Source organism: Bombus bifarius, unplaced genomic scaffold (genome assembly GCF_011952205.1).
Source record: "Bombus bifarius isolate JDL3187 unplaced genomic scaffold, Bbif_JDL3187 scf7180000008056, whole genome shotgun sequence".
NCBI classification, from domain to species: Eukaryota; Metazoa; Arthropoda; class Insecta; order Hymenoptera; family Apidae; genus Bombus; species Bombus bifarius.
Window position 1 is genome coordinate 54,894 of NW_022884421.1, and position 26,983 is coordinate 81,876.

The 26,983-nt window shown below is 40.9% G+C and overlaps 2 protein-coding genes across 6 annotated transcripts in view; both read left to right on the top strand.

Annotated features, from left to right (window-relative positions):
- LOC117208159 (protein split ends) overlaps window positions 1–4,549 on the top strand; it is a 30,251-nt gene extending 25,702 nt beyond the window's left edge. For 4 of the 5 annotated variants that reach the window (XM_033449071.1, XM_033449074.1, XM_033449075.1 and 1 more), the window contains exons 8-12: window positions 20–139; window positions 1,899–2,015; window positions 2,170–2,937; window positions 3,095–3,253; window positions 3,379–4,549. In XM_033449071.1, the coding sequence (XP_033304962.1) occupies window positions 20–139; window positions 1,899–2,015; window positions 2,170–2,937; window positions 3,095–3,253; window positions 3,379–3,507 (1,293 nt within the window). In that variant the 3' untranslated portion in view covers window positions 3,508–4,549. The remainder of the gene's footprint in view (window positions 1–19; window positions 140–1,898; window positions 2,016–2,169; window positions 2,938–3,094; window positions 3,254–3,378) is intronic. The other variant, XM_033449076.1, reaches the window with a different exon arrangement.
- An 8,674-nt stretch (window positions 4,550–13,223) lies between these two features.
- LOC117208103 (proto-oncogene tyrosine-protein kinase receptor Ret) overlaps window positions 13,224–26,983 on the top strand; it is a 35,012-nt gene continuing 21,252 nt past the window's right edge. Inside the window, exon 1 of the mRNA XM_033448961.1 lies at window positions 13,224–14,155. Within this exon, the coding sequence (XP_033304852.1) occupies window positions 14,107–14,155 (49 nt within the window). The 5' untranslated portion in view covers window positions 13,224–14,106. The remainder of the gene's footprint in view (window positions 14,156–26,983) is intronic.

A 26,983-nucleotide genomic window follows, 5' to 3' on the forward strand; every position in this document is an offset into this window, starting at 1 on the left:
ATTTTGACTATGATCGTAGGTAACGGGAACGATGGAGCCACCGAAAGTAGAAGTGTCGATGTCCGGCTGCATTATGGTCCCAACACCGAGTCCTCAGGCACGGGGCGTATCAATATCAACGTACGAAGGAGGACCATTGGTAAGCATGATGCTCGTAACATATATATATATTTGTCGTTTTAAACTATATATCTCGTTACCGATTGAGTAGCGAAATTAATACAAATTGTGTGTAACCATTACAAATGTACGTTATAATATACAGTAGCGAACAAAAGTTTAAGACGATGATTTGTAAATCACATTACAAACATCTTATACGCATATTGTTCTTCTATTCGGTTTGTCTCTTTGGAATAACATAGATGTATTATGTTTGACCTTCGCAACCTCAAACCGTCAACTGTTAAATACAAATAATGTAGGAGTTACAACAGTTAGTTACCGTTTAACACTTGTAAACAGTGGACGTTAGTTTAAGACGAGTTACGTAAAACGTGAGTATGAGTACAGTTTTTGAACATTCTTATTCTGGAATGTCAAAATCATTGTTTAGTGTACCTTTTATTGCTTAAAATTCATTTAGGTAGGAACAGACTATGGTTAGACCAAAGAAGTTACTTGAAAGCGAGAAGAAACAAATCATAAGGCTACGAAAGCAACATAAATGCTTCAAAGAAATAGCAAATATAACGAACAGGTCAGAAGCGACTTGTAAGCAAGTTTGGTATAAATTTTTAACCGAAAGCGCGTATTCCGATCAATTGAAAAACAGAAGATCACGGAAAACAACGAGCGAAAGGGATCGTGTTCGTACTGCAAATAATATTGCTGCGGAGGTAAACTATGAAAACAATACACAAATTAGTGCCAGAACTGATACGAGAAGATCAGAAGACTTTAAGTTAAAAGGACAAGAACCGCAAAAGACATCACTGTCGAGTTCTAGAAACCGAAAAAGACGACTTGAATTTGCTAAAGCTCATAAGCATTGGACAAGTGAAGATCGGCAAAAGGTATTGTTTTCAGACGAATCGAAATTCAATCGCGTTTCTTCTGACGGGATACGGTATGTTAGACGTCGAATTGGCGAAAGTTTGAAAACACAGTGCGTTTTAAAAACGTTATGGTGTGGGCGTGTTTTTCTCGAGGCTGCCCTGGTCCAATATGTCGTATTAATGGAATTATGGACCGTTTTCAATACATGGACATACTCAACAACACAATGTTGCCTTTTGCACGCAACGATATGAGTAATGATCTTATTTTTCAAAATGATAATGATCCGAAGCACACGGTCTGGGTTGTGCAACAGATTTTTAAAGAAGAAAATATTACCGTGCTGCCGTGGTCGTCGCAATCACCAGACATTAATCCAATCGAGAATTTATGGAGCATCATAAGAAAAGGCAGTACAAGGTTATAAACCGAAAAATTTAAATGAACTTTACAATTGAAACAGCTTGGAGTAATATTGCGGTAGATCAATGTAAAAAATTAATAGATTCTCTGCCAAGAAGATGTACCGAAGTGATAAGAAATAACGGATATTGGACAAAATATTGAATTTCAACAAAAATTGTATATATCTTCTTACCAAAAATTAATAATCTTTTGTGTAGTCAAACTTTTGACCGACAGAATGTTATACAGATTTCGTTCCTTTTTTATAACCTAGCTACTGAGCAAAATATCAAAATGAAATTTTTTTGTAAGTGTATAAACAAATGTCTAATTAGTTAATACCAAAAGTAGAGCACTGTATTTATATATTTTTTTATGGAATGTAAATCAATTATTTCTCTTTTCCATTTCGTCTTAATCTTTTGTCCGCTACTGTATGTATGTTTTCTAAAAATGTGTCGAGATACGAATTAACTTGGCTTGGTTTTGGCTAGCATGGGAGTGTGGGTGCTACTCCATCACCAGGGGGTCAATATGGACTTGTCCCCCCACATCGATCCCAGAGTCCTCCATTGCCCCCACCTGCCCATCATCATGCTAATGCTTCTCAGGTACTTACTATGCTAACTACACTGTTTCAGTTTTACTAAAATGCATCGATGTTACGCATACGGCAAAAATGTTTCTACTAATTCTAATGAAACTTCGAAATCATACGGTATCTTGTCCATGAAATAATTTTACTTATAATACGTTTACATCTAGGGTGACGTTGTCAATCACTATGGCGGACTGACCAGAGGCGGAGAGCTCCCACCTCACTACATGCACCCACAAATGTTGCAGTACCAGTATTTGCGTGCACAACAGGAGGCTGCTTTAACAGCCCCGCGCATAGCTTACCACATTCAAGAGACTCGATCTCCTCATCTACCTTTAGATCCGAAACTCGAAACAGGCATAGAAGACAGCCACAGCCCACCGTTGGAATTGAGACGTAGTACACGAACGCCGCACGATCGTACTACCGATAGTCCTCAAGTAGCTCAAGTGTACATGATGCACGGAGCAGTGAGATTACCTCCACCACCGCCACCGCAATATAATACGGGCAGTAATCCATCGTTGACTGGGGCGCCAGCAGCAGCTGCCAGAGGTGGTTTTTACGAACCTCCACCGGCGCATCTACGATCTCAGTATCCTATTGCTGCCAGCGAGGCGCCAAGCGACAGAGCCATCACCCCCGATAGGCCTAGAAAACACCAAGTGGTTACCCCACCTCATGCTTCTCAAGTGCCACCGCAAGCAGATTCATTCCAGATGTTGTTGCAACGTTACCCGGTTATGTGGCAGGGACTGTTGGCTCTTAAAAACGACCAAGCAGCGGTGCAGATGCATTTTGTTTTCGGTAATCCCAATGTGGCCAGAGACAGTTTACCATGTAACAGCGATGGATCTACTCCACCACTGAGAATCGCTCAAAGAATGAGACTGGAACAAACTCAGGTCGAAGGAGTAGCAAGGAAGATGCAGGTATGTGTGCTTTCAGAAATATATATATATAATATATAAATCTTGATTTAAATCGCATATTTTGCGTGTTTCGTTATAGAATCGTTTAAATATGGATTATCGATAAATCCTTTTTCTATGTATTACAGCCAGCTATTTTATTCGCAATTTCTTCCAGATGGATAACGAACACTGCATGCTCCTTGCGCTTCCTTGTGGCCGAGACGAAGTAGACGTATTGCAACAAAGTAAGAATCTTCAAACCGGATTTATAATGTATTTACAACAAAAACAGGCCGCTGGAATTGTCAATATCGCTGCACCAGGATCGCAACAAGTACGTATCGCAAATATTTATAATATACATAACCATATATAATGCTATCACTAGCAGCGACAATTACGATACAATTGAAAGATGTAAACTAATGGAAATAAACATGGATTTCATTTTCTTTGCAGCCTGCATACGTAGTTCACATTTTCCCGTCGTGTGATTTCGCGAACGAGAGCCTAGCGCGAATCGCACCGGATTTATTGCATCGTGTCGCAAAGATCGCCCATTTGCTCATCGTGATCGCCACGGTTTGAGGCCAACCAGTGGTCTATTGGATTACAATATATCTATACTTCTCGCCTTCACGCACTTGTAGGACGCTTCGAACGTGGCATGAAGCCTGGAGTGTCCTCCTAACGAGGTGCAGTATCGTACGACGAACGATGAAGAGTATTTCCGAGGGAGCGAGGAAGGGTTCTCCTGCGGAGTTATATCAGTGACAATCAAACGGATTCTTCGGCGATTCGTACCGATGTTCTAGATCGTAGGCCTAAAACGTAGGTACGGGGTTGTGTAGCGTAGAGAGGCTAGCACGGTCAATGTGCGAACATCACCGAGCGTGCCTTTCTTCCCCGGTTTATTTCGCAATGGCGAGTTTCATTCCTCCTCGATGAAGTGGCTCGCGGTACCACTCGTCTAACTGACGACGTTTGTGAGATCGACCGACGTCACTCTTGGTCTTTCTGACAAGCGGGTCAGGCACAACCCCAGCCCTTAGTGAAGACCTTCGATTGATAAAAAACACGCGATGTCCTCACTGTGAAAAAAAGAAAGGGAAGGAAAGAAGAATGAAAGAAAGAAAAGATGTAAAAGAGCGAAAGATAGAGAGAAAACGAAGGAACAAAAACTCACACGCGTCCCTCCTCTAGGAAAACAGTAAAATAATATATCTACCGTTGCTCTAGATGGACAGTCGATTTCGTAAGTAAGAGAATAGAGGAAGAAGATTAAAAAAACTAACGTACCCCCTACCACTATAATACACGAGCTATTTTAAGTAAGGCTTAGATATTAATGATACTGTATAAATTATAAGCGAGCCAGCGAGGGCATAACTACTGTGATTTTAATTATTTAACGATATATATCTGCGTAAAGACGAAGAAAACAAAAAAGTAAAAACATTATAAAATGGTGACCGATACCGGTCCACGCGGTATGTGATGTGTTTTTTGTATAATACTGCTCTATATAAATACCTATGTATTATATTAATTGTAACAATAGTTGCTGCTGCCGCTGTTGCTGCTGCCGCTCGTGTCGAACTAGAAAGTAAAGTTACGATTTAGACCTCTAGCGAAGAAGCGTGGGAAAAAAACTACCTAAAATAGTGTTTATTCCTAGTGTAATATAATTTCCAATAGCAGGATATATCATATTATTATCATTATTATCATCTTAGCACTATGTATATTATATAAAATTTTTAATATTCTTATTTTGATTCTTTATTATTGTTATTATTATTATTATTATTATTATTATTATTATTATTATAATTATCATAATTATCATTATAACTATAATATAAAATAATAATAATATTAATATATATGTAATATTATTAATTTTATTATTATTATCATCTTTATCATTAGTGCTGTCATCATCATCATTAGTATGGCTATCATTATTATTATATTATCATTATTATTATTGTCATTATTATGTTATTATTACTTATTATTAATTACTACTACTACCACTACTACTGCTACTACTATTACTACTATACTATTATCACCACTATTACTACTATTATTATTACCACTACTCTACTATTACTATTATCGCTGCTATCAATTATTATTAACGTTATTACATCAGGCTAGTTAGAACGTACCAACCAGCACATAAAAAGAAAAAAAGGTAAGGGGCTTAAAAGTATGTCATATTGGATGAACAGGATACAGTATGACCGATCTCATTGACCATTGACGTCGCCCCATTCTGTGTACACTTCCATCCCCATTTCTCTTATACTTTGTCGCCTTTTGCGCGATGTGTCATAGACTCTTTAGCAATCGTATCGAGGATAATAATGCGCTTACGTGTATAGACCAGAAGTTATATTATATCACACGAAGCCGTGGATGAAAAAAAACATTATTAAATAATATAAAGAAACTTACCTATTTACGATATTATTGCTGCTGCGCGTAGGGCGCATGCCTCTAGAAAATAACCTTATGGAAAAGTATTAGGGATGGTCAAAACATACAAAACGTACTTTATATTCTTGTCACCCGTGTTCAATCGACTCGAAATATCGATCGTTTTACAAATCGATTTCTCGTTTTGTCTTGTAACCTCTATTTTCTTTACTACTTCGAATGATCGCGCAATCACTGATCTGACGACTGTGTATGTTTATTCTTTTTCTCTTCTTTTTTTGACCTATCGGGCGTCGAATACATCGATACTATGTATATTATATTATAACTTCGATTATTATACGGTTGATTTTAACGCAATCAATACGAACGAAACGAAAGTGTATACGCATTATACAACTATAAATGATGGTGTGTTGACGATCCCTAAAGGAAGCGTGATTAATTTAAGGCAACGCGGATACTCGTGGAGCGTGTGCATGTACAGTGTAAAAGATGCGTTGTGCATATGTACAGTGTAGAGGTGTAAGTGAGCGTGCGAGACGCCGAGTTTAAAGAAAGCATATATTACAGCTACGGTTAAGTACACACAATAGGACGCGAACAAGACGCTCACGTCGCGGTATATTTCATTCGTTTTTATGATAAAAATCGCGCCTTCTGTTTTCTCTGTTTCCCCGTCCTTCTTCCTCTCTCTTTCTTTTTCCGTTCATTCCTCGTTTTTCCTCTTTTCGATACTTTTCCACTCTTCGTCGAAATCGTTTTATATGTATAGGAAGTTCAAGTTCCCGCGACGCGCGTGTCTACGTCGTGTCTTATCTACCTTGTAAAATATCTGTGAATATTATGATTTAGTTTCTTCCTATTATAAGCTACTGGTATACAAACAAAAAAGTTTATGTTACTATTTACTTAAGAGAAAGAAATGTACAGATATCCATTTTTTGTTTTGTGTTTTACTGTAGTTATTGATAATTATATGGATATTAACGATAATAATAACTATGATTAAAAAACTTGAGCACGGCTCGACGCGTCATTTTTGAAACCCGTTAAAAACAAAGTGTGCGACGTTTAATTTATACGCGAGATTTTTATTGCTTACGACTAGTGTTCGTCGATTACAATGAAAATAAGAAAACGGAAAACGTTACAGCGTTTACCATTATAAATCTGTCATTTAGAAGTTTAGAAGCTGGACTTCGTCATCGTTCGAGAGGTAAAGAATAATATAACACATGAAAATAATACAATCTATAATTTATTTGCATCTTGTATCGTATGTTATTACTATCTTTTCTGTATTGCTTTCTCTACATAAGTTTTCACTCTGTCTAACGACACTTTTGTATTTGTTACAAGACTCAAGTATGATCTACCTTTCTTTTTAATAAACATACATGATCGTATTAATGCATATCTATGAGGGCCAATGAAAACGTAAAAATATTTGTTTCTTAGTATGTGAAAGAAAATAGAAAAAGTTTTCCTATTATAAATATGTATCTTGTATCATACATAAGAATAAGATATTTCAGAGTACTTCACGCCCTCTTTGCAACGTTCGCAGTATTACCATGCATTTTTGTCTTATACCGATGCTTTGTAATTGGTTATGAAAGTTTCTTACATTTTTCGTAAATAAAATATAAATTTTACATCAACGAAATACTTGATTTTGAAACGTATGTCGAAAATATCCCGCAAATTTTTCTTCTGCTACGTTTTTAAGATTCTTTAAATAGTATCATAACTTTATCGACAGCAGGTAATACGTGTATCTCGTAAGTAACAGCACAGATGGCGCACATACAGAAGTACAGTTATCGACGTAGTTGTAAACGTAGGTTCTCGTAAACGACCGCGATAATCTCAACGATAAACAATTTTTATAGAGTAACTTGTAGCTATAGTATAATATGCCAACTTTTAACGATCATCTTTTTCTAATAATTATCAAACTAGTTTTTTTTAGAGATAAATTTACGATTATATTTTGATTCGCGAGATTATATAAAAAATCGAGCAATTCCTTTAACAAATAAAAGACATACAAATAATGTCAATATATTTTACTGATTAATGGAGATTTTCCTAACTGGAATTTTTTAGTGTTACTATATTCCTCCACATTTTTAGTTTCAAAAAAGTTTGTCTAACTAAATAATTAACAAAGTTTAATTAAAAATTAGGAATAAGCAATTTTTTGTATTTATTACAAAAAAGCCATTTTGCGGGCAGATACAACAATCAGGATACCACAAGTAGCCAACTGCTGCCAATATTATCCATCAACTAGCTAGCAACAACGATCTCCTTGGAAATGGTAGTATAATGTAATTAACATAAAAATTAGATAATTTATTGCAAAATAATTGTAAAAAATGTATTTAGAAGAAGTTTGAACAAATCAGTATAGTTCGATAGCATTCTTCAATTCTCTTATTTATCTCGTAAAAAGTCACACAAAATCAAAAAATGAAATTGAGAAGTGTTAAGACCACGTATAATTAAACGAAATATCGTATGAAAAAAAGACAGCAAACCAGCTTACGAAAATTCCTCGAAAATAACCATTCATTTCCAAGAATCGGCGAACATGTAGTCCCTGCTACAACGTCTTGTTCCCTTGATTCAAAAATGGTACAATCAAAAAGTTTGTCAAGTCGCGTTCTTCGATATAGTCGTGGAACGGGCTTTATTTCCGAAATCGGCAAATTTGTGCCACCTTTTATTTCGTTATTTGTGACGTCACTAAATGACGTAATTTACAGGAATTTCAAAAGGTTTCAGATACCTCTTATGTCATTTGATTCTCCTAATACTTACCGATCTTTGGAAGAATTTTGAATAATCAGACGCTTCGTTCATTTGGAAAATGACATTGTTCTATTCAAGTTAATTTGCAGGTTGTAATAAATGTACAATTTTACAATAACTTGATTCCCTTGCCGGACTAGTGTAGATAAAACGAGTCTTCTTATACGAAAATGAGGATGAAGATTATAGTAAGCGCTCGAAGTACGGTGCAACGTACTGCCGCTTGTTTTCGAAGCGTCACTAAGAATAAGAGCCTGTTTTCGGTCAACTCTGTACAGCCGGTGGTTGTCAGGGTCACGTTTATACCACCGAGAGTATCGTGGAGAAGCAATACGCGTATAATTCAGCCGTTTGACCGCTAGAAGCGCTAGTTAGCGGAGCGCACTTTCGGCTGAATTTCTGCCAAGCTCATCGGCGATCTCCTCCTCATTCGTCTCTGTCTGCGATATTTGTCGAAATTAAGATTAAATTCTGCTGATAGATTTTAAACGAGGTAGAGAATTCTACGTTTCCTCCATACATTTTTGAGCATCTTAACTCACCTGTGACTAAGTTGAAGATAATTTCTTTTTATTTATTAACTTATTTATTACCATCTTGTCGCGTAAGGGAAGAAGGAACAACGGAATGTAGAAATTGAAGAGGAAATGGGCATTCCTCTGTGAAGTAATACAGGCTTGCGATGCATAGTGGAATCGTCGAAATTGCGTCAAATACGAACAATGTCCCAGTTTCTAATAAAATATGCAACGAACGAACACGATCCCAGTTTGTTCCATATTTTCCATTCTTTCCTATTTTCACATTGAATTTTACGTCTCCCTCTCGGTCTGTCCTTTTCTTCTACCTTCACATCGAATCTCACTCGTGTTGTGCCGCGTGAAATTTATTCGCCCAGTCGTTTCTACAGCATCCGTGCAACGGTGTATCTTTGTTCTTATGGGAATTATTATTCGATAAATCACGAACTAACGAATGGGTGATATCGCAAAAAGAAGGAAATTTGTAACGTTATACAACGTATATCTCGTTGAATCGCATCGAGATAATAACAATGCTATACCGTAATACCGTGTTTCATGCTATTATAGGAAAAGCACGATAAGCCGAAACAGCTGCTTACTAAGTCCTCGACGTTCCCAACGTTCCACTTGCTCATTAGGATTAACGGATGCTGCGTGATATTAAGCGAAAAAGAAAAGTAACGCGAATTTGAGCGCCACGGCGCAGTGGGCGGACGAACTACGCTTTCGTATAATTCAATTTCAATCTGAAACACGATATAGCAAACGATACGATATACGCTGTTTCAGACCATTAATTCTTGACAAACGAAACGGACAATAATTACGATGGATGTTATTGGTAATGGAGTTCCAGGATGGTTCAAGGTTGCAAATAAATTGGCCCTCCTGCATCGTTGACCTAGGAAACTATCTATTAATTCCGTTTATCATCGCATCGAATAAACGACATCGAATATACGGAAGGAACGAAAAAAAACGATCGTTATTGGTTTATTAGTTCCGACTGGCTACCTTAAGCTCAAAGCGAACATTTTCACACGTCTCGTTCGAATTATCGGTGATTTTGAAAAAGCTTGACAAGAGATTCGTCCTTGGTCCCACGACTCTTTTCTACTCTTTTTCTCTATCATCTTCCATTTTCTTCAACCTTCTCTTATTTTTTCCTTATACATTCATCGTTACCGCGCCATTGTACGTACAGCTAGTAAAAGTATTCGCACGTTTTTTCTACGAAACTTTTTAATATTTCGTTAGTATCGATATAGACCGATAGACGACTATCGCGATTATAGAGTAGCGAAACTTGAAACTTGAAATCGATTCGTTCGATTCAATGTTCAAATATCTCGACGATCTTTCCAAGTGAGCGTTTCCGCCAAATATCTCGCAACTTCTATAGACATTTTCAGATTCGTTTCCAATTTTACCGACAGAGTCGCGAAACTTGAGACCAACGTGGAGATGTATATAGAATCTATAACAAGACATTCGTCGCGAAAATACGCTGTAGCGAGAAATTAACATACAGTGTGAACAGTAGCCTGGAAACATACGATTAGTGGGAAAAATGGTCTAACTACGGGTTATGGATTATTAATATAGCGAACGATTCATTGTTCAAATATCTCGACGATCTTTCTCAAATGCGCGTTTCCGCCAAATATCTTCTATAGAAATTTTCAGATTCGTTTTCAATTTTACCGACAGAGTCGCGACAGCCGCGTGCCATCGTCGTTGCCAATGAAATTTCAAAACGTATTGTACGATATATAAAAAAAAGTCTGACTGTTCATTGATCTAACGCGAATTCTCTCTCGTATGCGAAATAAATAAAATAAATTAACTGGAAAAACAGCGCCGGATGAGTAAGACGAGGGATGAGACGAATCTTTCCTGTATGACTCAGCTTTCTTTCCCGATCGACTTTCTCGCTCCGAGACGACTCTCGTTTCCGTCCGTGAAAACAATGCTAGATAACGTCTTGCTACGTCGAACTGTAAAAGAATCGCAAAGAGGTGGTGTAACGGAGTTAAATATAGCACGATGCAAAAGCTCCTATCACAGGTGCTAAGAAACGAGAGGAAACTGAGCGTTCGTTAAACAAAAATATTTGGATACGCTGCACTTGCCAAGTAGCTTGAAAGTGGAGAAAAATTAGTAAGAAGGATAACGAAAAGATAGAAGTAAAAGTGACTCAGCGAGAATCGCAAGAGCAATGGAATTGATACGACAGGCTCGAACAAGAATTTGAGATCGGTAGAACGTGGTAGGAGCGAGACCAAGTCCATTTGTAGGCGATTGCCGACTGCTGCGATTAATAAATACCGTATACTACTACCAAATAATAGTCTTCCTATCATCGTAAAATCGATGACGATATTCGACAACTACATCAAACTATAGTAAACTGTAACCGTGCTAACGTATCATGAAAATAGCGTAAGCGAGTACGAGGCTCGAAGAAGTGGAATTTCGAATTTATTCTACATGTAACGTCACAGCCTACGTTTCGAAAATATGCAACGATTTTTCCACGAAATATTCGACTCGCGTGACTGTACTTTCGTAGCTTGATCGGACGCGATCAGAAAACTATGGCGAAACTATCGCATTGGCAACTAAGCGATTGCGGATTTTGTCGTTAGGTGATATTGACAAAATCCGCAGTCGCTTAGTTGCCAAGCCAATATATGCAGACGGATTCGCAGGAATAAAACGAAAGAAAGGCGAGAGATGGAAAAGGCAAAGCGGAGAGACAAGGTCGTACAAACGAAAGATCAAAAGCAAAGGATCGTAAATGATTTTAACGAGGAAACGATGATGGTTCAAGGACACTCTCTGCGTATTCTTTTCTGGAAGGGTTCGCGTGCACGTCACTGTATACGATAATGTTGGTCAACGAACCCTGCTGACGATAGCGACGGATCAATTGAAATGCACCCCTCTCGTCCTGTGTCTCGCGTTCTCTGTTATCGTTTCAAAGGGGAGATCCTATTCTGCCCGCCGAAACGTTGCTTTCGAACCATCGAAAGAGATTAAGCGAAACCAGAGCGACGGTACAAGAAAATTTCGTCCGCGGATCGCCAGTCAAACTTACGATCCATCGTAGACGTACGACATGTTCGCGCGTATCGCTTTCATCGCGGAGCGCGTCACGTCAGCTTGACTTTAGCTGCGATTACCAAAGCGTAAAATTGTTATTATTATTATTATATATACAGGGTGGGTGGTGGCTGGTGGTACACGCGCAAAGGGGGTGATTCTACGGGAAAAAAGAAGTCGAAAATATAGAATAAAATTTTTTTTTTTAATTTTTCCATCGAGACAACGATCTACAGTGAGATCCGTTATAACGAGATGCGATAAAGTGCACGCGTACCGAGCGAAAATTCAAAGTCGATTTTCTCGAAAACAAAGCCTCGAACGAAACATTTTTATTCCATATTTTCGACTTCTTTTTTCGCCTAGAATCAACCCCTTTCCGCTTGTACCGCCAGTTACCAACCACCTTGTATAATATTAGAATTACGTTTATAAACATTAGCCAATTGCGATATTTTGGAAAAGAAGGAACGTTGAGTAGAAATCGGCAACGGAAGTCGTGGGCAAACGAATAAAAACTGTACAAAGAGACGTATACCTTGTGCATAGGAAACGAGAATAACATTCGTTTCGTTTGATATCGATTTGATACGAAAAGGCGTCTTACCTTTTAGGCTTAGTAGGGTTTGAAGTTTGGTTGGGCGACGTTAGGTGCATCAACGATGCGTGTTTCACGCACGTTGAGGCAGAACTGGGACGTGTCGAAACGTTGGACGCGATCGGTATATTTCTCTGCTGAACAGTACGAACTAGTAGAGAGGATAAATATTTAAATAAGGCGACAGCCGAATTTGGAGACAAAAAGAGCCTAAAAAATGTAAATTTAACGCGCTAAACGCTTTATCGCCGCCTGGGAACCGACGCTAAACTTTTCGTTTAGGAGGTGTACGTCGATCCCTCGAGACTGAAACGAAACTTTTTGTTTATACACACACACACACACACATATATTCCGTACTCGCGTCCAACGAAAAGTAAAACACGTTCAGCTCGGTGTTTAACCGCGTTGCGATGAAAACTCAACGTAACCCCGTGGAAAGAAGAAGAAACTTTTACGGAAAAATCGCGTGCCAATCGCCAATAACGAAATGTAGCAAGTACGTATTATACTTACGTGTTATTACGTATAGCCGAAAATGCTCGGGCCATAAAAGCGTTGTATATCGTTGATTCCTCCGCGTCACGGAGACTAGTCTCATTTTTCCGACGACGGAAGAAAGGAAGAAGCCGAGCAAACGATAAACGGCGCGGGATTCGGAATCGATGGAAATCTCGAAAGGTAAACGAGAGGACAAACGGAAGACGATGCAAATAGAATAGGAAGAAACGGTGGAATTGCGCGAAAGGCGAAGGTGCGTCAGGCTACCGCGGAAAGGAATAATTAGAACGGGTAAATATGGGAAAAGACTCGTAGGGAAGGAAGGGTCGCACCTATTCCCCGAGCGGCTGTGCCTCGCTCGGTTTGTCCCGATTCCTCTCGGGGGTGCGCACACGTGCGTATTCGTACGCGTACGCGCACGCGCACCTCGCCTCCAATCGTACCTGATAACGGCGGGTGTCCGACAACGCTCTCAGTTATGCCTGGTGCGGCTCGGCGTCGCGACGCGGTCTCCGACTTTTTTTCCCATCCACGTACCCCCGGTACATCGACTTTGTTCTCTCGTTTGCCCGTAAACGAGCGAAGAAAAGGCGCGCGTGCCGAACGTCCGGTCGGTCGACAGGATGAGATCACGTTCTTTCGATTCGAGACGATGACATCGACGACGCGTGTACCGTGTTTCGCGACATCGACCGGTCAGTGGCTGGTAAACGAAACGTCCGCTCGTGCGGCCGATCGCTAACGTACAACTGTTAGGTAGCGCGTTTTACGACCTATTCGACTCGCACGTCAGTCGATAGCCAGCCGCGTCTTCCTCGAAAACGGACGATCAGCGCGAAACCGCGAAACGACGTTTCGAAGCGTTGTTCGACGCGAGTTCTAGGTCGCTCGTGGTTGTCCAGCTAACATGCGCGTAGTTCATCGAGGAAACGAACGAGTCCATCTTCTTCGCCTTTTGCGTACATTTGCGTAGTTCGTCGGTCTTCTTTATACGCGTTCGACGGAAACCAGCAGTCGAAAACTAGTCAGGAATTATATTAGGAAATCGTTAAAGGCGATCGAATGGTGCAAAGTGGAGTGGAGTTTCTGGTTATAGCGATCTACCGAGGATGTAGATAGAGCGACAACGTCGCCGTTTCTTTCGATCGTTCGGGAAATATCGCGCGAATAGCTCGCTTGATCGTGACTACGATGTTGCTGCTTCCGTTGTTGTTGATGCCGATGGGGATTCTAGCCTCTGGTAAGTAAACGGTGTTAGCCGCGATTTCCGAACGGCGTGCGGCACCGAATTTTCGTATTACGCGAAACTTGATTATTCGGTCGGAAACGCTCGCTGACCTTCTTTCTCTTAGATCGTCAAATAAAAACAGATAGATACGAATAAATAATCGATCGAGCCAAATACGGTGTATCTCTCGATACGCGTCAGAATTTTAATAATCTCGTTTATGCGTGTCTGTAGACGTTCGAACGTCTAAAACGGCTACCTAAAAAATACAAACCCTGTGCTCAATATCTTCGTCGTGTAGGATAGTTTTGAAAAAAACATGGCTCCTTGAAAAAAAAAGAGAGAAAGGCGAGAAATACGAGCAAGATGAAAAAAGGGATAAAAATGCGTGCGCTACCGGCATGGCACGTCGCGCCGCCGTGTCGTGCTCGATCGCGCAAAGTCACGCTACTAGATCTACGACGAATCAACGCGAACCGGCATTGTATGCTAAAATTTGCGTACATTGCACAACCCGAATTAGCATCAGCGACTGGCCAAGTTCGGTTTCGGGATTTCGTCCGATCGACGTAAGTGGAGCGAACGACTTTTGCTATCGAAGCGAGTCGACGGACGGAAAAACCGAACGAACCGAGTATATTTTCAAAGGAACGCCGCCACGCGAAGGTTTGTGGACCGATGACATTCGCACTTGACCGTAATCGGGGGACACGATATCGCGATATCGCGATGTCGCGTGCAACCTCGGTCTCACGTGATTCCGATGCAGTCGAAAAATCGATACCGCTTCGCTAGAGTTCATACGTTTACGCTTACCTTTCTCCCTTCGAACCAACGTCCTCTTAACGTTTCCCTTTCGATCGTTCGTCCATTCTGCGGTTTCTGTCGAATCGCCGATCACCAACGAACGAGAATCGTCGAACGAGTCCAAGCGAATCTACGAACAAGATAGAAAAAATATTACGTCACATTCTGAGAAGGTTACAGTAGCGCGTCAAAATAATTCACTTATATAGTTCTCAATGAGAATCGATCGTGAAAAGTTTACGAAATAAAAAAAAGAACAAAAACATTCTGAGAAGCTCGTTAGATGGGTTGTTTAATTATTTACAGATAGGACGATTAATCGTTTGAGCCGCGGTATCGCGCAGATAGATGTCGAAGTGTAAATTACGAAGGAAAATTTGTAATCTTGCGAAAGGTTTGGAAAATAAAAGTGTGATCCAGCTTTTACGCATTTCGCAGCCCCCAAGAAAAGCTACTGGATCGAGTTGAAATCGAACGCGTGGAGTACAATAGCGAGCGCATGATAATTACTAGACATCGGATTTCCATGAATTTATGCGTTCGTGGAAAATTCGCAGCTGCAAAGATAATTTGCGTAATGCACGAAATTATATAAAATATGCAAAACAGAATAATTGTTACAGATGTTGTTTAATAAACGAAACAAATCTCTCTCTCTCTCTTGATCTTAAAATTCGATTTCATTTATTGAAATTATAGAAATACGAAAAATCGCATAGAAATCCGCAGTTTAATATCGCGAAACGTTTAACGGCGTCGTTTGTCTCGGAAAATTCATTAACGCGCCATTACAGCGGTCACTAAGAGTTTTCGATTAATTACAAGACACCGAGCGCGTGTGCCAGTTGCGTATCGCAGACATGCAAAAGGATCATTTAACGGTGGAAAAACACGCGAGAATCGGATGAAATCGAGCCGACAACCGGTCGATGCGCCATCGACCGATTTCGCACGGTTCTAAGAACGTTCGAACGACTGATTTCAAAATCGAAAGTCCAATGGACACGCGTTTTCTCGTACGATTCAAAGCCCGTGAGACGCAATCGGAGCGCAACGCGTTTATCTCGGGTTCCCGAGAATGGCTTTCCGTTTGCGTATGATTTCTCGGTGCGTGAACGCGCGACTCGACGCGAGTACAGATGAGCTGGTGGTGTACGCTCGATGAAATCTGGCGCGCGCCACGATGCACAGGATTTCTAAAGTCGAATTTCCACTGTTTCCACTTTGCGCTGCATGAGCGCCGCTTACGTCTTTGTTTCATACGCGGGTGAACTTAAACTTAAGCGAAAACGCGTGGCCATTCGGTGTGACTGAGTTTCCTCGGAGTTCCCAACTCTGCTGTCTTTATCGCTTCTTCGTCGCGTTCGTATCTCCTCGGATATCTTCCTCCTTTCGACTATTTCACTCCGAAAGAATCGTGGAATACGCGAAAGCTACAGAAATTATAGTAAAAATGAGACGTTTTGAAAAACAATTTATTCGCAAACATTTTTACTTAAAAACAATATATTTTAATAATATCTATCCAAATGTAACATCCACTGCGGGTCATATAGAGCCGAGAAGGACAAAGGATTAACACGTTGCGTGTTGATGGCGCGAACGTAACATCACCCTCACCAGGCGACGCCATAATACCAACGTGGAGTTATCTGCACTGAATTCCGCGTTAATTCCGAGACCGGTGCACGCGGCCGATTAACGTTCGAGACTCGCGACCCGCATGCACGCGCCAATCTATGGCTGCTTATGCTTGCGCCAGCAATCGACCGTGTCTCTTCGAACGAACACCATTAACCGTTCGTTTGTCGTTGGCCGTGGTTTACCGGCCAAAAATACTACGTCCATGTAACGCGAGCGATCGTTGCAAACGACGAGAGCAAGAAAGAAGAGAGTTTCCGAGTTTTTCAGCAGCACGGGCGTCCAGCAAAGTGGCAACGATGGTAAAGTTGTTGGCGAACGATGAAATCGACGAACCGCTAACATCGCGTGCAGCTACGAAATCGTTAATCAACGCCGACCTTAAAAGCAACCCTCGCCCCCTGACTACCAATTCGTAATCAGAACAAGAGGGGGAAAGGTAGAAGACCGGTCAGAAAGAAAGAAAGGGACGACAGAGTTAGGGGCGTCGGATCTCCGCGAAAGATCGCGACGTTTAGAACGAACGTAACGCGAACGGAAAATCAAAAATCCCGAGTGAAGTAAACGATCGGAATCGAACTTGCGCGAATTTCCTAATTTGCGTAATTTCTGTGCCGCTGTAATCTATTAGGTTGTCCGAATAGTTTCTTTCGTTTTGTAAGGAAATAATAGACGTACAATGTTGTTTTGTTTTATATTAGTTTATTATATTAGTTTATTATATGCACGAAGGACGTTATATAACGAAATGGATCATACCTAATTAGATAAAATAATATAAAACAGAAATTGTTGTTCATCTGTTATCACCTTATGAACCTTATCACCTTTCGGGCAACCTGATATACCTGTCATCCGACATGTTAACGAAATACGTTTTCACCAAAATGGGAACAACGGTTGCGCATCAGCGCGATGACAAAGGGATTACTAACGTTCCTCCAAACGTTAGCTACTCGGCCGAGCTTCGATCCATCAAAAGGCAAAAGGTTTCTCCGAGTTGCTCGAGCAAACACCGATCGCCGAGTACCTTTGTACTCGGTATTTACCAGGTGCATTGCGCGTAGCGTTTCGGTACGCGTTGTACACTTTACGGTAGATACGTCGCTAGCCGATTCGATTCTATTCGATGCGCGTGATTAGTTATCGACGGAACCAGGTTCCGTCGTTACGCTCTTTATGCTTTGGCCTTTGTTCTCCGTAATCCTGGCGGAGTCTCACGTCGGTACACGGTGTATCGAGGTCCTTTGTTTGCACGCGATACAACGTAGACGATGATCGTTGGTACCGTACATCGGAATTTCGATCGCGATCGGTTTAAAACGTTCGCCGCGTGTGCGACGCGAATCCAACTCGCCGCATACCTTCGGATTGCGTATGCCATCGACTGGAATCAGGCAGGCGAAATAAAATTCCTGAAATTATGAAAGAGTATTTCATAATGTTCATATCGGTTATATACGCAAAGTTTCGCGATACAAAGACGGCTATTGTGCGAGACGCGGTGAACGTGTTGAGGTGCGTTTAGATCGAGCGTGCGAGTGCTCGTTCGTCGCTCGTTTTAGTAAAATGAAATTCCGCACAAAGAATTCGCCCAAGTGCTCTAAAGTGGCGTTCGCAATATCGATATTCATTGCCGATACTTTCAAGTGTTCCACGTTATCGTACGTAAAAACCATCGATATATACAGGGTGGTTGGTAACTGGTGGTACGAGCGGAAAGGAGGTGATTCTACGCGAAAAAAGAAGTCGAAAGTGTAGAATAAAAATTTTTTTTTGACTTTTCCATCGAGACAACGATCTACAGTGAGATCCTTTATAGCGAAAATTCAAAGTCGATTTTCTCGAAAACAAAGCCTCGAACGAAAAATTTTTATTCTATATTTTCGACTTCTTTTTTCGCGTAGAATCATCCCCTTTCCGCTTGTACCACCAACCACCCTGTATATATCGTCAGTGCGATATTGCCGATATTAGAAGAACGTCGAGAACCTCGAAGTATTGCCAATAAACATTGATAGTTTGAACGCACCTTTACAGCATTCTAAAGAATAGGTGAAAAATGTTTGTTCGTTTCTTTTAGCCGCGAAAGCAGCGAACGAATTCATGGAACAAGCTCGCAGATGTTTCGTTCGATTTAAACGACGAAAAGAAACTAGCGATGTGCGACTTCCAATCTATCGTACTTTTTAAAACGAAGATTATCTTCACCTACATATGGCGATAATTTAATTGATTTTATTTCCACTGACTACACAGAGCGTAACGGAACACGCGGACTCCGCTAATCGTACACCTGAAAGCAACGAAAGAAGTTCGTACAAACGTGTACTTTATTTGTCTTCGTCGTTTACGAGGCAAGCTCTTTTTCAATCAACGCTTTCTAAATAAATGTATCGCGCGTGCAGCTTCTATGGCTATGGCCTGCCCTTTCCTCGAACTTAAATCTATTGGACTTTTACTTGCAGAGACACTTGGAATCTATCGCGTAGGCAACGCTTGTTGAAAATGTCGAGATACTTAGATTCGGAATCGACTAAGCTTTTCGACAAGTTTCAAGAAAACCAGAAACCATTCGGAACGTAAGAGGATCCATTATCAGTTCTAAGACGTCTACCGACTCTACCTTCTTCGAATGTAAGATGGGGTCATTTCGAGCATCTTCCGCAGAGTTTTAATTAGACGAACAAAATCAAATAGAAAATTCGTTGCATCTTATAAAGGAAGATCTCGTAAAGTTGTATCTCACGAAGAAAGGGTATACATTTAAACGAACGTTCTTCGTTGTATTTAGCTGTATGTTTAGGTCGATGCTGCGAAATGTTCTGTATATGAATTTCAGAAACTAGTGAAAATTTGAGAATAATTCTGAGAATCGAGGATCGCCGAATATCGCAAGAAATTGCTAAGAACGTACCGAACGTGTCTCTTTTGTCCGAGTTCCGATCTAAACGAGGTAAAACACCGAATTTCGCTCGACGTTTCTTGCTCGTTTAGTCCAAACCTGCGACGAAAAGGCTAATGGGAGAAGCACGGACGAACGATGGACGAACAATAGGAACACGGCGAAGGTGGATCGACCTAGTCGCCGCGCGTGTTTCACGTGTAATTCGTTAACGTTGTAATTTAATTTAAGGTTTACTAGGAAAAACATTAAGCGTATGTAGGTGAACCGTGAGTGAGAATCCCACGGGTATGCCACACCCCATAACCCAAATACTATAACGGCAAGAAGTGGAAGCAACCGTATCGCCAGTAGCTTCCTCCAAGTCCGCCAATTTTTTCGAAAATCGCGATTTACGACGACGGTTACGGCGTAGGTGCGATCGCAGATGGAATTAAGAGTCGCACTCGCGAGATCAACTTTTAAGTGTCTCGTAAACGCGAACCAAGACGCATCGCGATACGTGTTACGAGTCGTTAACGAGTACAAGAACGGTAGGAGTAGGCACGCCATTGAAATTACAACGAACGTACCTTCTCGTTGCTGTACCGACTCTACCTACCTATCTACCTACCTACCCTTTTTCTCCTTTTTCGCCGCCCGTTCGTTGACGCGTTTTTCCATAGTCGGTTATTTCCATGGCAAGCGACGAGACGATTAACGGGACGAATACCTCTAATTTGAAAGTCTAAACGCGAAGAGCGAGCGTCCTTTTCGTACGGTCACGGTATATCCTACGTATATGCTAATACTCGTTTCCATCTTCGTAAGCATCGGGGATCGAGCATGTATCGCGTAGCGTTCCTCTTCTCTGCGTTTCGCTTCAGTCTTCGCTCATAGCGGAGATCAGCTTGTCAAAGAGACGATGTCCGTGTATCGTCGATACGGCGTAGTACGATGAAAACCTTCTTGCTTCTCTTCCGTCGGTCGAGTGATCGAGGAGCGCTACTGAGAACACGCCACAACCATAGAGCCTTTGCGTTCGAGCCAACCGAGCGACGAATGTCTCGTTCTTCCGGTTTAACAACGTTTTGTAAAACGAACGAGCGAGTTAAGTTTAATAAGATGGAAGCTTTGCCGCTTGGCGATCGTTCAGCGAATTGTATTAGGTTGTCCGAAAAGTGACTTTCTTTCGTGAAACATACAAACGTGAAACCAAGTGTGTGAAATGTCGTGTTTATCTCAACGGAACAAAATGGATCGTACGTAATTCAACGAAATAATATAAAACAGAAAACGTTGCGCGTCTATTATTTCTTCATAAAACGGAAGAAACTTTTCGGACAACCTAATAAATGGAATATTCGGATGATCCGAGAACGCTCTATGCCTTCGCGACGAATGCCAGTGGACGTTCGTGGAGATTAAAACGAGCATTCAGAATGATCGATAGCTGTTTCCATTTAATCTTCGCTCGGACTCGTGACAACGACGAACGACGAAGAAATTACAATCGCGATCGCGAGTTTCCTCGTTTTCCACGATTTGTTCAATTCGTTGTAAACGGGTTGACTCGCTTGTTGTAGGCGAACGAAACATCGCGGGGTAGAAAATTAGTGCGATTATTACAGTAATCGTGTGAACGTCGAACCCGCTTTCGGAGAATTTTCTGTGCGTTTTAGTTTAGAAGAAAATATATAGAGTCGTGAAAGAAGTTCACGCTGCCAGTGAATTGGTTTGCTGAATTTGACAATCCGATGACAACATCGGTATGTCCGTGGGTAATTGTTGAAAGAACGGAAAAAACAAAGTAGATTGGAAAATTCGCTTTTTGACTTCAAGAACACGCCGATGACCTCGCAAGGTAGATTCGTGATTTTGTCTCGTTATTTCGTACATGCGATTTAATCTTGGCGAAGTTACAACGAAGTACAAATCGTAATTAACGCTGGAACTACCACACCAGCCAAATCGACTGGTTTTACAATTTTATTTTAAAGTTCCTGCTTCGTGTTATATATTTTTCCCGCAATGATAACTAAAGGAATAATGTAACGAATTTCATTTTGTTTTTTACGTATTCAAACTCAAAATAATTTTGTATCAAGGCTACTTATACCGACAGCAGTCGAAATGACTGGTACTTGTCAAAGCGTAAAAGGGTCCTGCAATCTGTTTATCGAACCCCAATTAACCAGTTTCCTCGTTTCGTACAACTTCTCACACGTTCTTATAATTTTTATGAAAGTATTCTTTATGATATTAAGAAAGTTCCGGATCGATCGCTAGATCGCTAGATGCTAACGCTAGAAATATCACACCAGTCAAAATGACTGGTTCTACGATTTTACAAATGTGTCAACCCTTGTTTAGGTCCCAGATGGATTACTAATACCAAAAGTGTACAACATAACATGGAATTTCTTCTGTAATCAATAAATATAAAAATATTCTATTATTTCGTATTTTTCCAAGACCAGTCATTTTGACTGCATTTCGTAGAAATAGCTTCGCGTTAATTATCGGCAGTTCTAGTGTTAAATACTCGAGATCGTTAAATATATTTCTTTGGAGATCTAATCTGCACGATTCCATCCGATGGTTTCCAAATCGTCGCCTTTATTTGAAACGCTCGAGTGTTTCTCGATTCGGAGAATCCATCGAACGTTTCAATATTATTTCTAATTTAATATGTTCAACGTCCATTTGTAAAACCAAACATTTGGAGGAATGCTTGGTGAAACCATTGGCTCGCCCTTTCCACGGTACGAACAGTCGCACGAGCGTGTCGGGGCGATTCTTGGAGCACAAGAAGGATGTTCGATTTCCGATCGGCGAAAAGAACTCTCCTTTACGCTTTCGTATTATTACATTTCATTAAATTATTAAGGCGCATTCCGCTCGATGGTTGGAAGTGTAAACGCGCGATTACTCGCGAGTATCGTAATTATGGTTCATCGATCACTCGTATCTACGCTGTTATTCGAATCGAAACCGGTCGTACAACGTCGATAACGACTGGAATCGATAGTAGGTCGCGATCGAACGCGCGATTTGAAAACACGCGTCATATCGTCTAGAAATCTACATGGTATTAAAAAAAAAAAAGCCAGTCGTAAAATAAGAAAAGCAGCCCGATCGATGAATGAAATATGAGGTAAAAATGAACAAGAAATTAGTCACCGTGGCTCGTTACACGTTCTATCGTTTCCACGTTGCATCCGTAGCATTATACAGAGCAAACAGAAACGCCATACGGCCGTTTAGTTAGCCGTTGTCAACGTCGCTTTCCAGTACGCGTTTGTAGCGTATTATCGCCACAACTATGTGCTATCGAATCGTCTACACCATCCGAGTTAATAAGAATATAACGCTACCGACACATAGTCAATTTCAACGTGCAACGCGATTACTCGTCCACGCGTTTGACGAGCTTGCAACGTTCCTGCCTTCCGTTTAACGAATTGAGACGATCCGTTTTGTTATAAGTTGCATGCAAATTCTACGTTGGCACCGACAGCTTCGTTTAATATACAGGGTGGTTGGTAACTGGTGGTACGAGCGGAAAGGGGGTGATTCTACGGGAAAAAAGAAATCGAAAATATAGAATAAACATTTTTTTTTAATTTTTCCATCGAGACAACGATCTACAGTGAGATCCGTTATAACGAGACGCGATAAAGTGCGCGCGTACCGAGCGAAAATTCAAAGTCGATTTTCTCGAAAACAAAGCCTCGAACGAAACATTTTTATTCTATATTTTCGATTTCTTTTTTCGCGTAGAATCACCCCCTTTCCGCTTGTACCATCAGTTACCAATCACCCTGTATTTTCGATTTAATGGAAGGAAAATATTTGAAATTATGCAAACGATAGGTATTTCAAGGTATTACGAAGCGATTACATATAGTTAGTCGCATTTATATTGTGTGACGAACGCGCGCCACTATCTTTGTATTGTATTGTATTAAATATCGCGCTGTTTATCCTACGGAAATACGAACCATTTATTATAGCTTGAAACAATGCTCAAACAATTTCTTCCTAACAATAACGTTTAATTGTATAGGTAGATTGAATAGATTTTTAACAGAGAGCAGATTGTCCTTTTTCTTTTCTTTCTTAAATTCGACGCGATCTTCTTCATTATAGCTACGATTGCTATTAACAATTGTGCAATTTCGCGAGAACCTCTACGCTTTCCTCTGTGATAAATTACAAGCTGTCCGTTATCGAGATTGGTACCTTTTCTTGAATACTGGCACCACGTGAAAATGAGACAATTTTCTCTTCAAAATCTATCGGAAAGTGAAAAGTTATTTTTAAGAAGAAATTATCTAGGAATTTTTAAGCTATGATAAATGGCTTGGTATCTTCGTCGAATAATCCACACGATATTTAAACAAAGCCACAACTGTACAAATAGTTCTGCGTGCGAATATTAATGCGACTGACGGTACGAAACTGTACGCGAAATCAGAAAAAGGCGAAACGAGTTTTTCATTGTTCAGAATTAAATCGTGTAAACGATACCTACGGCCGATGCACGAGAGAGAAAGAACCATTAATCTTATAGTTGGAAACCGGAAAAATTTGTTAACCGTGAAAGTGAAACAAATGAAACGAATCTATTTTCGTTTTGACACGAAACACGAACGAAATGACATCGATAGGAGATGAATGTAGACTGTACACAGAATATTTCAGAGAAGCAATCTACGATCGGGAAACGAAACGAGGGCGAATGTTAACGAAGAAAAGTCAAAAGAGACGGGACGAGAACACGAACGAAAGACGAAGGATAACAGAGGAAAAAGGAAAAATCGCGCGTCGTCGCTATTGTTCGCAGCGGATCTAAGAAACGAAATCGAAGCGCTCGTTGCGAGGTAATCGCCCCTTAAAAAGTAGGCCGTGTTTACCGTAACTTTGATTAACCGTTCGACGCCTTATTGCCGGTAAAATTGGCACGACGCTCTTGCGTTACGTTGCGTCGCGTTATGTTTCGAGTTCCAGGCGAAACTCGTCCACGAGCGCCTTCAACGAACCACAAAGGGGTGAATTAAAGAAACGGTCGATACGTGGCTCGCGTGGCTACGTGTATACATACTCGAAGAACGACCTGCGTCCTTTCACAACGTCGCTCTCAAAGCAAATAGAAGGAAGGCTTTATTCTCGCGTGATTTTCATTCAAGATTTCAGTCGAGATTTCGATCGACAGATATCGCCGCGTCGGTTGCGCAACGACGTTACCGGGTTGGAAAAGTCGGAAGAAGCCTAAAGCCGAATTTAAGAGCCGAAGGAACACGGCGGACGAACGCTGCTTAAATTCTTATTTTATACGCGGATGGAACGAGGATAAAAGTATCTTCCTTCCAAAGCGAAACCACGTAAATCCGGTACAGTTTTTACTTCGGATGACCATCTTGGATGATTGGTTCGCAGCGAAGCCGAATTTACATATTTCCAATTTGGATCATCGTCGTGGCTGATTCGTCGAAAAACGTTGTTTTCATTCGCGCTTCGTCCAAAGTGGCCGCCGAACAATATAAACAAAGTAGAGGCAAAGTAGAGGAGTTCAACTGATAGGAATATTCCGCCGGTTTTCATCTTTCATTTTCATAGCCGCTGTGGATGTCCAATCACCCGGTGATCATGGAAATCCAAAATGAAAAGGTGTAAATTCGACTTGAACGTGAAAGACGAACAACTATCTCGTTCATGGTGACCACTTAGGACGATCACTTTGAAGGAAAGCGATATTTTTCGATAGATCAAGCGAAGATATGTAAATTACGTTATAATTGAATGTAAAAAACGAGAGCCGGTGTATTTATACAGGGTGGTTGGTAACTGTTGGTACAAGCGCTAAGGGGGCGATTCTACGCGAAAAAAGAAGTCGAAAATATAGAATAAAAATTTTTCGTTCGAGGCTTTGTTTTCGAGAAAATCGACTTTGAATTTTCGTTCGGTACGCGTGCGGTACGTTATAACGGATCTCATTGTAGATCTGTAGCGGTACAAGAGTTAGAATTCAATTCAAATCATGTTGTTGTTTTGCTGCGGAGTATCAAGACCGCGGTCGTAGGTATTGTAAGGCAAGACAAATTTGAATCTTCCGACTTCCCCCTGACTATTATAAATAAACGGACGCGATCGCAAACGAATCAGTATACACTGCGACCAAACGATTTTATACACACCGTATCGCGACTTGGACTTGTATTGACAAATTTAAAATACATCGACGACTTCACCTAATAATAATCTCATTAATCAACCTCCTACAGATCGTTGTCTCGATGGAAAAATTAAAAAAAAAAAACATTTTTTTTATTCTATATTTTCGACTTCTTTTTTCGCGTAGAATCACCCCCTTTCCGCTTGTACCGCCAGTTACCAACTACCTTTTTTTTTTTTAATGATGTTTATTTAGCCCAAGATACAGTTTTAAATACATATTGGTATTCACAATAAACGATGAATTTTTGTAATGATGTGTTAGGCAAAGATACGGTACGACGTAGCCATGCTATATTATGTGTGGGCGCTTTACATTTTTCGTGTTTAATACAATTTTTGGGTTTAAGCCGCTGGGGAGCGGAGCTTTTATACGAATTTGTTTTTTTTTTATTTTTTCTGTCCTGAAAACTTGGTCGCAAAACAGGACGAGTTACCAACCACCCTGTATATTCGTTTGAGACGTCCAAAGCAAAGTTCGCCTTACCTCGTTCGTTTTTCGGGCGAAACGGGGACGAAAATGTTTCTCCACGAATCATTCACGATGTTCGTCCGGAGCGAAAAGGTGTAAATTCGACTTTAACGAATTTCTTTTTCGAGGTCGAGCGAAGGATAAGCGCGAAGAGACACGCGACGACGGCTACGTTTTAAGAGTGAACGCTTTCGTCTCGACGCGCTCTTCCCGTTCGTTTGCCCCGATCTTTCTTCTTCGGAAAAACCGATAAATATCGAAGAGAGATATTAAGAAGGTCGTAAGTTCGTTGTTACGGCGTTTAAAAGTTGCCGGGTAAGAGCAACACACCTTTCCCTGAGTTAGGGTGTCGAAATCACCTAAATATAGTTAAGCTATTTCCGAATTCGGCATAGCGCGTGGAAACGCGCGTCCTGAAAACGAATGGGCCTGGCTGTCGGTGATCGAAAAAGGGAAAAAGAAGGAAAACCGAGGTGTCGAATGGCTGGAGGGTGGCGCAGAGGAGGGAGAAGCTGGTCGACGGTAGCCGAGTGATACGTTCGCGCGAGTGTCGCGCGACAATGAGAAACTTGTTAATTTTCCGAGCGGAGATGTTTGTACAGGTGTGCGCGATCGAGCTGCTTTCGATGTCTACGTTCAGTCGTGGCGATGTGCCATCGTTCGAGAGCGATAGGCGGTGGAAGATATTTTTCCAAGATCGAAGAAACGAGAAAGAAACCGGCGGAAGGAGCTGAAAAATATCTGAAAATCAGGACACGCTCGAGAAGACGCGAAACCGAATGAGATACTCGTGAAAAAC